At 56.8% G+C, this 10,915-nt stretch overlaps 4 protein-coding genes across 4 annotated transcripts; 3 read left to right on the plus strand and 1 right to left on the minus strand.

The window, feature by feature from the left end:
* Positions 1-89: 89 nt before the first annotated feature.
* Positions 90-2,625, plus strand: JCM15063_003891 (uncharacterized protein; the record flags this gene model as incomplete). Its single annotated transcript, XM_076676935.1, has 5 exons — positions 90-673; positions 742-823; positions 890-1,749; positions 1,810-1,936; positions 2,002-2,625. 5 exons carry the CDS (start codon positions 90-92, stop codon positions 2,623-2,625), a joined length of 2,277 nt encoding a protein of 758 aa, XP_076535917.1.
* Positions 2,626-3,210: 585 nt separating this feature from the next.
* On the plus strand, positions 3,211-4,546 carry JCM15063_003892 (uncharacterized protein; the record flags this gene model as incomplete). The annotated part of the gene is made up of 2 exons (XM_076676936.1): positions 3,211-4,165; positions 4,236-4,546. 2 exons carry the CDS (start codon positions 3,211-3,213, stop codon positions 4,544-4,546), a joined length of 1,266 nt encoding a protein of 421 aa, XP_076535918.1.
* An 835-nt stretch (positions 4,547-5,381) lies between these two features.
* Positions 5,382-8,221, minus strand: JCM15063_003893 (uncharacterized protein; the record flags this gene model as incomplete). Its single annotated transcript, XM_076676937.1, has 8 exons — positions 5,382-6,462; positions 6,539-6,927; positions 7,007-7,594; positions 7,665-7,749; positions 7,820-7,926; positions 7,997-8,018; positions 8,087-8,148; positions 8,210-8,221. 8 exons carry the CDS (start codon positions 8,219-8,221, stop codon positions 5,382-5,384), a joined length of 2,346 nt encoding a protein of 781 aa, XP_076535919.1.
* An 862-nt stretch (positions 8,222-9,083) lies between these two features.
* On the plus strand, positions 9,084-10,901 carry JCM15063_003894 (uncharacterized protein; the record flags this gene model as incomplete). Its single annotated transcript, XM_076676938.1, has 7 exons — positions 9,084-9,254; positions 9,329-9,488; positions 9,552-9,617; positions 9,688-9,780; positions 9,856-10,026; positions 10,131-10,560; positions 10,649-10,901. 7 exons carry the CDS (start codon positions 9,084-9,086, stop codon positions 10,899-10,901), a joined length of 1,344 nt encoding a protein of 447 aa, XP_076535920.1.
* Positions 10,902-10,915: the final 14 nt, after the last annotated feature.

A 10,915-nucleotide genomic window follows, 5' to 3' on the forward strand; every position in this document is an offset into this window, starting at 1 on the left:
GGCTGTTCGCGTTAACGATGGAGAATTCGAAGATTTGTAATCCGCGAAGTCCGGATTCGGCTGCCGGCTGAGCTCTCTCCGTAATCACCATGTCATCGCCGGATCCAACGCTGCTGCTGCAGGATCTGCTCTCGCCTCCCGCCCCAAATGATGATCAACAGCGAACGCTGCGACTCGTGTCGTACCATCTCGCTTCGGTTCCGCTGGAATCCCCCCACCTGGGAACCATCGCGTTGATCGTGCGCTATGCTCTCACGAGCACTTCTCTCTGGGCTGGCACGAGTCGGGATCAACATTATCAACGGGACGAGGCAGGCGTGGCACGCGCAATCGCCATACACACCGCTTTCTTCCAGGCGACACTCCTTCGGCTCGACGCGATCTCGCAAGACGTTGGACAAGGCTACCGCGCTAGACGAGCAGTCTCGAGCTTCTTGTCCACTCTCTCTAGTGGACTGTGGGCGGATGCGGTGCTTGAGGGCGACGAGCGCGAGACGGGATGGGTCGAACCGGTTCATCGGCTACTCGTTGCAAGCGCGATTCTCGCTGCTTTGCAAGAGTGGAAGCGCAGGAAGGAGAAGCTATGGGTAGGAGGACGAGGCATGCTGGACCGGATAGAATCCGAGACGGGTCGAGCATGGCAAGACTGGATAACACACGGAGGCAAGTCGTTGTTATTTTATCGCTCGACCTGGCTTGTCCCCTGTACTGAAGAGCTTCCGAATAAGCAACAGATCGAAGAGACCAATTGCCTGCCTGGATCGCAGCACAGACGATTCCTGCCGTGTCACCGTCAAGTCTTGCGAAAGAATTTCCGTCCACAGCAAGTGTCCTTCTCGCTTGTAGCCGCATAGCTCGCAAATTCCGACTGAGACGTCTTGCATGACAGTCCCTGCTGAACTACCTCGCGGATGAATTCGCTGCCGTTTTCAACGATGGAGACCTCTTCACCTCGCCTCCTCTCATCGCAGATCTTCGTCAGGCAGAGGAGGGGCTCGATTGGCCAGAGACTTCGACGTCCTATGCTCATCTGAGTCGAGCTACGCAGACTCCGCTGTTTGGTCTTCTTGGGCCTCTCTCGCGCGCTCTCGGTCGCCTTCTCTCCTCGAACGCCGAACTCGCTTCTCGATACGATCCTGCTCTGGCAGAACCTGCAGTCGCTGCAATCAGGAGCCTCTCGCATTCTGTCTTCCTCGTGACAACGCGACTGTCGAGTGGGTGGGCAGCAACGCCATGGTCCGAGCTTGTCGACGATTCCGCCCTTTCGCCTCCGACCCGCTCGCGCACCCAACCTTGGACAATCCTCAAGTCTCTCCTCTTCGCCCAGACGCTCATCTACTCGAGTTTGCTCGAGGTCGTCTCGTCTACTGCTTCGGACGCTGAAGACGAACCGACCGTGACCCAGCGCGAACTGGCGAGGGAAGCCGTGGTCGCGCTTGGGAAAACCTACTTTGTCGCGAGTCGATTCGGTCAAGGCGGGTTCCGGGCGTGGAGAGCGGTGCTGGCAGGTCTTGTTGACGTCGCTGCTGCACCTTCGCCCTCTTCGGCAGCACTCGGTCACGATCGCATCAGCCCTGCGGAACAACTTGCACGTGAAATGGAAACAACGGAAGGAGACGATCCTAAGGGTCGACATTCAAATTTGGTGGAGCGGGCCGAAGCGACTTTCTGGATGAATACGGTTGAACAAGTGATGGAAGAGCTAAGTGATTCCTACGTTGAATCGACGGTTCTCCGCAGGGCAAAGCCGTAAGCATTTCTGGCACTATATGCTCTCGATGTTTGAAGACTAAGAGCCTCTATTGTTAGCTATCTCGAGGAAGCAACATACCCGGAATCTTTCGAATCCGCTCACTCGGTCGTTCTCGCAATTTTCTCGAGCGGCAAAGCATGTGTTCCAGCATTTGTACCGTACTACACCCAGCTTCTGTTGCTCGTAGGTTCAATAATTTCGGCGAAGCTATCGGCAGAGGCTAACAATATTCCTATGCTTGCACGTAGCTACCTGATCTCTCCGCGACTCAGCTTCGAGTGGCATACTCGACAATGGTACGGTCAGCATCGATTGCCGATGACGCGTTGGCCTGGTGGTGCATTCGGGAACTGTTGGCCGCGATAGATCGACTTCCGGTATCGGTCCCGCCCAGCGAAAGGTCCTTGTTGCTGCTGCCTGCGACCCATCAAACTCCCTCCATGCGTGACTTGTCGGAGGATTCGATCCAAGATTCAGCCTCGACGACGTCTCCGGCCGCGAACGATACCATCGCTCCGCCGACTCTCGAGACCCGAGCACTCGAGCTGCCTCGTGGCAATCTCCTTCTCACGCTCATCTCTCTTCTGCCCACGGTCAACTTTGTCCTCTTCCGCTCCTTGCTAGGCGAGATCAGTCGACTCGTCAAACTCGAGCCAGTAGAGCACGATGGAAGAAAGGCGCTCGCAGAATGGATCTTCGACGTCCTCGGGAGCGGTATGGACGTGGTCAAGCGCGAAGAAGGAATACGCTGGTGGTTGGAGAACGGTCGATCGTTGCTCGAGGCAGAGAAGCTGGATAGTGGTGAGCTCGAAGCCGACATTACGAGTAGCGTGTCGGAGGAGTCGAGGGTTCTTGCGGCGCAGGATACTTGAACCCTCCAGTAGTTATGCTATACACTATAGCTTGTAGCAGTATTCACGACTTGTCAACAAGCTATTGGGCATCCGTCAGCGAGTCGCTGAGCAGACAAAATCGAAACAGGTAGCAGTCTGATGTCACCTAGCGGCTTGAGCCGAGAGCGCATGACCACTCCTAGGTTGTCACAGAGCCTCCAGCTCTAGCTAACCGCAGGAACCGTGTAACCAAACTCGAGTCGATGAGTCTGATTTGAGAAGGCGGATTGCGCTCCTCGCATCTGGGACTGTCTGCCAGCGTTCCTTTCCCCTGCTTGCCATTGTGCACCATATGTGTCCCTATCTCACGGAGAGGTCCCTTTATATCACGAGGCTACAACGCTTGGACGTCTAGGCGAATTTGCGCGAATTTGCTCGAACTTTCGAGCAAGTTCCACGGAATTTATTCGAGCATGTTCTCGCAATCTCTCGTCGAGTCGAGTCGGAGACCCGATGCCCAGACTCAGCACTACAAGAACCTCGCTCCTGCCGCTGTCAGGCTCTCTTCTGTATCTGCTCCTTCCCTTACCTTGTTCTCCCGTTGCATCCTCTGTCGCTCAGACCATGTTCGCCCTCGACTTCAACCACGGTCCCTCGTTCTTCTCTCCCTTCGCCTTCAGTCGTGTCTCTCCCGCCGATGCACTCTTTGCGCCGATTCCACCCGCGCCCTCTTGCTTTGAGTTCGAACAAGCGCTCTTAGCTAGCGAGCTCGAACAGCGACGCCAGGCCCAAGCGGCTCGCGAGCAACAGCGTCAGCGTCGAGCCGCGTTCGAACTTGCTGTCCTCGAGGAGGAACAACAAAAGTGGAGACGACAACTCGAAAAGGCATTCGAGTACCGTGCGCAAATCGCCGAGGAGGAGCGACAGGATGCCGCAATTCGTCAAGCGCTCTTTGGAGACAGCACGCAACACGCAACGGAGGAGGATGATGATGAAGAGGACATCATGGACAATGCTCACGAAAATACGCAACATGCCCCATGCGACGAGTTGCAAGATCTCTACAGATCGCTATTCAAGCTTTCGTCTCCGTCGACCGCTTCCGCTTTTACCGAACCTCGCCCAGCATCTCGCCCATCACCTCGCAAGACCAAGTCCACCGACACTCGTGCATCCTTGGCTGTCAGCGAAGATCCCGCCTCATCGAGTCTTGAGCGCAAGTTCCGTCGCCGCGTCGCCCGTCGTAGCGCGCTACAGACGCTCGATGCTCTCTCTTCCTCGTTCGATCAAGCGCAGTCAGCCTTCACGGCTCCGACGACTCTCTCTTTCCAAGCCCAATCGACAACTTCCACCTCGACGTCTCCTCCCGCCCTCGCATTCGATTCGAACAATGCCCCGTTTTTGAAGTACGAGGACACTCTCGTGACTCTCCTGAGCAAGATTGACGCTATTGAATCGGGAGGAGACCGCAAAGTCAGGCTCGAACGTAAGGCTCTCGTGAAGCGGGTCGAAGCGGAACTTGCGAAACTCGACTCGATCAAGGACCGTGCTTGGCAGGTCGCACAGACTGAGCAAAGTGGTGAGTTTAGCGTCCCAACGCTTTCTCGCACGCATTTGGATGGCGAGACTGACGAAGAAACATACCGTAGCGACGAGTATGCCCGACAAACACAATAGCGCGACAACCGATATGCCAGCTCAACCCTCCACGATTTCGCCTTCGTTCGTGACACCTCGCCTCGAAGAAGACGATGATGATTCTTTGCCACCTATTCTTCCCTTGACCGACGACGCCCTCGCCTTGCTCAACGGTCGTACGAACCGCGATCGTTCATCTTCACCCTGCCCGTCAGATTCCGACACTTCGACCGCCTCGTCCACCTTGACGGTTTCATCTACCGGTTCTCGAATCGACGAGTACATTTGCGAGATGCTTAAACGCGCCAACAAAGCTCGATGAACGAGTACGAGCTCAAGGTTGTTCTCCCCGTCGGACCTGAACCACGAAGTCGTCTCTATCCAAAAGCTTTCGCATAGATTCCCTAACTTGTTCGCGCGGTGATTTGTCGGTTGTCAAGGTTTGTTGTAGCTATGTTCTGTTCGTTCTACAACCCAACGCGAGTCTGTATCAACAAGTCGATTCGTTGGTTGAAATATTGATTCGAGCTTTTGTAGATGGGTCGGGTGAAAAGATAAGATAGTAGGAAGGAAAGAGAGAACGAAAGAGAGAAAGAGACAGAGGGAGACAGATTGAATACGACGAATCAACAATAGATAGAGCAGAAGCAAAACAGGTAAAGAAAAAAAAAAAAAAAAAAGAAATGAAAAGAAAGGGCCAGAAATATAGAGAAAGGCTTTGAAAAGAACGAACGAATGCTGCGAGAGCAGTCGCCAATTGGAGGCGGCAATGAGGAGGAAAGAGTAAATTGGGTGGTAATGGTGTTGCCGAGCCACGCAAGAATCTCATATCGAGACCGCACTGGGACATCGATACGGAAATTATGGAAAGGGCGGATGTGAGCTACGACCGAACGAAAGTCACGAAAGGTCGACGAAACAGAAAAGCCCGGAGTCTGGAAGAGGGGTATCATGACACTGAAAAGGGTGAGTGAATTTCGACGGCTGTGCACACTGCTGGGAGTACTGAAAAGCCCAACGACTCGAATGCGTGGACAAAGGGCGAGATCGTAAGGGTACATCTCTTTTGAATTGAGAACGAACGATCGAGGGGCACGCGAATGGGGCGATTCCGATCAAATGCCGGTCAACACGCTGCAAGAAAAAAAGGCAGCATGCTAGTTGACTCCAAGCTCCTCGTTGAACATGTCGTTGTTGAGGAAGCTGTCGAAATCGAGTCCGGCAAACATGTCTTCGCTGCCGCCGGCCACATTGGTCGGGTTGAATTGCAACGCGTCGGTGCTCCCACCCGGAACGTTGATCCCGTTCATATTGGCCGGGTCGTTCTGATTCGAGTCCGGTGCGAGGGCTTGAGGCGCAGGAGGGAGTGGGGTGTTCGTGGCGGAGGAAGGATTCGGCGCGCCGGCGAACGGCCGCGAACCATTCGGCGTCGGGAATGTCATTGGCGAAGCTGCCTGTCCGTTCGTGGGCGTCGAGGCGGGTAAAGGAGAGTGTCGTTGATCAGTCTGAGACGGAGCACCCAGGAAGTGGTGATTCGAAGCTGCAGAAGTTGGTCTGCTGAGAGATCCGTTGGCTGGATTCGTTCCATTCGTAGTCGGCATCATCGACATTGGATTGAAGCCAGAATCTCCCGATCCGCCCGACCCTGGGCCTGTACCGTACATGGGCTGCTGTTGCTGCTGCTGCTGCTGAGGTTGAGCGGGTCTGCCCAGAGGTGAGGGCGATGGTCGATAAGGTATCCCGTCTGGACCGAACAATTGCGTCCCGACCGGTCCTTGCGATCCAGAAGGTCCACCTGGACTCGCACCACTGCCCAGAAGATCGAACGCCGAGGCATCCATCCCCATACTCTCCTCGTCTCTGGTCGATCCTCTTGCTCGTTTCCGATTCCGAGGACTCGCTTCTTCTGGTACTGCACCACCACGTTTTGCATTCTGCGAGGGATTCTGCTGCATCGGCGACCCTTTCGCGAGACCCTGCTGCTGCTGCTGCTGCTGCTGCTGCTGTTGTTGCTGCTGTTGCTGCTGTTGCTGCTGCTGCTGCTGCTGCTGTGCTGGCTGGGATACGACCCGATTCTTGTTCGAAGTGCCCGTTCTCGGGGGAGGACCATTCGGACCGGCAAAGGAGACGGGCGAGCCCTGCGCGTTGGCCTGGTTTGCAGGTATTTGCATATGGGCGACCAAAGGAGTTGCGTAGGGTGAAGGCGCTGCAGAGTAAGCTGGCGATGCTGGAGAACCACTGTGTACGTACAACCCAGAGACAGAGTCCTGTCAATGGCGTCTTCCTGGGCTCAAAGAGACCAGTAGCGACTCACGCTTGAGGGTACCCCTGACCATTCTGATCGACCCCTTGTCTGGCCCCTCCCTGCTGTTGTTGCACCTGCATCATCCTCTGCTGTTGAGCGACCATGTGGTTCTGCTGCTGCTGCTGCACCGGGTGCATCATGTACTGGGGTTGGGACGGTTGACCTGGAGGCCCTTGACCGCCCGGGATGGACTGCGCGCGGCCATCTTGCGCGGCATAGGCAGCGTTGAGCCGAGCCTGAGGATCCGGGCGCATCGTGCCCGCGGAAACCATCCGCGGTTGCTGTTGAGTTTGTTGCGGCGTGGGGCCGTTCCGACCCATCATCTGTTGCTGTTGCTGTTGCTGTTGAGAAGCTGGAGGCAGGGCGCCCATGCGACGCATTTGAGCCGTGACAGCAGCCTGTGCAGCGACATTCGTCCCGTCAGCAATTTTCAACGCGAACCCCTTCTTACCAGACTCGCGCTTGTTTAAGACGTACATGCTCCTCGGGAGACAGAGAGTCTGGGTCTCGTCCGGGCAATCCTACAGCGGCTAGAGCTTGCGCCAACGCATTGCCCATCTGACCTGGCTGACCGGTACCAGCTTGCACTGGCCTGCCGTTTGGGTACGGATGCGTCGCAGGAACCATGTGTGGCGAATTTTGAGCGGACGGTGGTCGATGTTGAGCGTTCGAAGGCGGCGCAGACCCGGGCGGGTACGGTTGCTGCATCGCGCCCGGGTGCGCTGGACCCGAGGGTGGCTGAGACCCTTGATGCTGCTGCTGCTGATGAGGTGAAGGGGCGTACGGTCCGCCAGAAGCTCCCGGTGTCGGCGCTTGCTGGGGCATGCCAGCGGGGCGAGGACCGCCTTGGACCATTTGCTGCACGCGGCCGCGTTGCTGCATCTGATTCTGGAGTTCCTGCTGCTCGAGCACGTGCATCTGCGAATAGTTGGCGCGAGCATGTGGGAGAGCGTTGGTCGAGTTTGGGCGGGGCGGGTGAGCGAGCGAGCGTGGCAGCGTCATCGGTGGAGGTGGGTTCGGACCGCTGAACTGGACCAAGAGAGGGTCTCGCTTGGCCCGCATCGCCTTGTTACTCAGTAGAGGTCAGGAATTGGTAACAGAGACGGGCCTGGGGATGGCAACGACGATAACGCACCTCGACATAGGCATCCGCGTTGGGATTCCGCGGCCCGGATTTTTGCGAACGGGCGATGAAGACGTCCCAGAAGACGGACCACCATCTGGTGGCAAGCGTAAGACAGATCAGGGACGAAACACAACAACGAGCAGAGCGAGAGTAGCGTTACTCACTCGTACAACAAGCCCTGAGGCGCTTCGATTGGCGGCCCCTTCCACTCGTCCTCTTTGATTCCGGCGTCCTTGGCAAATTTGGAGGCTGCCTCGTTCCAACCGCGTTTCTGCACCATGGGAGGAACGTAAGTGTCTCGCTCGAGAGGTCGCACAGGAGCGATCCAAGGTTGAGCGCACCCGCATGTAGTCGTAGCAATAGCTGTACGACGGATATCAAGGTCACGTTGAGCTCGAGACGATCGTGGGCGTCAAGGCGGAGGAACTCACGAGTGCAGCGTTGCATCGCCTTCCCATACTTGCACCGGTGGCCCTGCATTCTGACCTGGCAGCTGTGTGTGCGAAAGTCGGTGAGCAAAGAAATCAGACACGGTGCGTCACGAGGTCCCTCACGTGGTGGGCCATAGTCGGGACAAGTTGCCCGCCGTGCACAGCGAGTAGAGGATCAGCTGGACTGGCTGGACGTCCTCCGTGCGCGATCCCGGGGAGTATTGGTGCTGCAGTTGAGCCCTGCTAGAGAGCCGAGCGACAGTCAGTGCCGCACTCGGGTGTTCGCGCGCGCGTAGGCGTTAGCTCCGTCTCGCCCGCACGAGGCGAGCTGCTCGCGACCGACAAGAGCCAGCCGCACGGCGCGAGACCGGACCGGATGCTGGACGGGAGCAGAGCCAAGTCGAGAGAGACTGACGGGATCTCACGAGCCGAGCCGAGTCAGCTGGCGAGGGTTCCGTGGTGCCGGGTGGTTGATGAGCGGGACTTGAGGCGGTCCCCCAATGGGCCGAGTCGAGGGTTTCGAACGAGCGTCGGATGCGGACGAGCCGACGGACAGGGATCGCTGCCGACGTGCCGAGTTCGTGGCGGAGTTCGAACCGGGCGAGAGGCCGTGAGTGAGAGTGGAGGACGGCCGCGCGACGAACGCGGATTCACCTGCGCCTATGCTCCCGCCGCACATGTCTGCCTGTCCCCGCGACGACTCGTGACGATGCGGCGCTCTCATAGGCAGGACTGGATGGCCGTCTCTCGCAGTGCAGAAATGTTTAGGGACTGCGCACCGGCCTCCCCGGGCACAAGTGCGCAGGCATCTCGCGCGCTCAACGCCGATCCTTGAACAGCAGCTGCTTCCACCATCACATAAGGAGATTTCGTCGTGCAATGCAGATCAAACCAGAATGCGAGAGGTTGATAGCGAGAGGAGAAGCGCGAGCGTCGATCCAAGTTGAGCGACCAAAGTATCCGCCTTGCCTGCAAGCGACAGCAGCTTTTGGCGGGCATGAACGCCCACCACAAGAAAGCTTCGTTCAGACCGACTGCTCCTCGAGCGCCGCAACACCACTCGAGCGCCTCGGTGCCAGCGCCAATCGATTCGGGACATCCGCAATCAAATACCCGCACACCGTCGCAGCTACGCAGGGCGATCGAGAGAGTCCCCTTTGGGTGGCAGGTGGGTCCGACCCGCAGCCCTTGCACGCGTCAGGTATGCCCCGAGAGCTCACAACCAGGTTGAACCGCGAGCAGGTGCAAGTCCTTGTCCCTCAGCATGGCACCGGCAACGATCCTGCACTCGTAGACACCATCAGGACCGACCTTGAGCGTTCTGCCCACTGCGAGCTTGTGCGCAACGTCAATCTAGCCGACCTGCTCGAGCCAGTCTTCCTCAATACCTACATTCGCACCGGTACGCATTCAATAGCGTCTGAACCCCATGCCAGCTGACCGACGCTTCTCGAAGGACTCACAGGCAGTCTCGTTGCAATCAGTCTCGCAGCTCGCGAGGCAGACGACGTCGTTGCGATCGATGGACGCGGTCCGTGGCTCCCGTTCTCCTTGCCTTCTCTAGTCGACGCGATTGACGTTTGCATCATTGGATGAGACAGGTCGTCTCATCTTGAACGTCTCGAAAGGTACATACGAGCTGCTCGGTTTGCCTGGCCGTGCATCTCAGCATGGGTCTTTTCGTCAGCGATTCAGTATGTCGCTCCTCTCTTCTTCTCCCTCCATCTTTCCCTGCACTTGCGCTCAACATTCGCATCGTACTCTTCCAGTCATCGAGATATCTCTCATCGATCCCAGTTTTCGGTCGGGCAAACCTGGATTTGAGCGAGTCAAGCGACTCTTGAGAGCTTGGCCGGCAGAGACAGACATGTTTGCGCAAGTGTCAGGACCAGAACGGACCAAGTCGTTCGACCTCGTGCTCTCCTACCTAGACAACAAAGGTGAGGAATAAAGCCTTCCTCGGCACCATTTTTTTTTCTTTCTCTTTCTTCTTTTCGCAAACATTGACAAAGGTTTTGGCGAACTCTCTCTCTCTCGAGAACAGGGAATCCTCAACCTGTCGACTTGCCGTCCATGTCTTCTGTTCCACCACGAGTGACAGTGCACGAGCTTAACAGCGTTGCAGTCCCATCTCAAACTTCGTTCCCTCCCCCCGCCTGCGCTCCGGGACCGCCACAGAAACGACAACGTACGAGTTCCGGCGCCTTGCGCAGATCCACACGAGATGATCTAGCGTGGTGGGACACTTTTCGAGAATGGCGTGGTCTCGCAATAATGGACTCTTCAGAAACGATCCAGTGGCGCAGCGATCCTCCACCTCCGAATCGAAACGACGACGATGATGATGATGATGATCTGTGGGGAGTTGAACGTGCGCAGTGCGAAAAGGGAAAAGTGACTACTTTGAGCGTGCAAGGGTTGTTGCACCCTCGATCGATGAACGAGTTTGTCGATCTACTCTTGTCGAACCCAGAGTGAGCTCATTATCCTCGGCCCACGAGCGGCGATGGAGATCCCCTCGCTTTTTACTGATCAACAAGACACCTCGTTTTCGGTAAACAGGCTCAAATCGGTACCGTTCATCTCGATCGTGTTGAGACCTTTCCCACATTCTCCCATCTCGCACACTTCGAAATCCGATTGTCCCATCGTCGGAACGTCGATCAGGCCCAACGGGAAGAAACGCAAGCGAGGACGTGGACGTGGTGAGGAAGAGGAAGCAGATCGAGACAGGCTCGAAGATGTCGGTGGATGGGAGGTCGTGCTCAAACAAGATCATACCTCTCTAGACTGGTGGATGTGGGAAGGTCAATGATCGGAGGAAATACT

This window comes from Sporobolomyces koalae (genome assembly GCF_050403365.1).
Source record: "Sporobolomyces koalae JCM15063 DNA, S_koalae_JCM15063T_v1_ctg6, whole genome shotgun sequence".
Lineage (NCBI taxonomy): Eukaryota > Fungi > Basidiomycota > Microbotryomycetes > Sporidiobolales > Sporidiobolaceae > Sporobolomyces > Sporobolomyces koalae.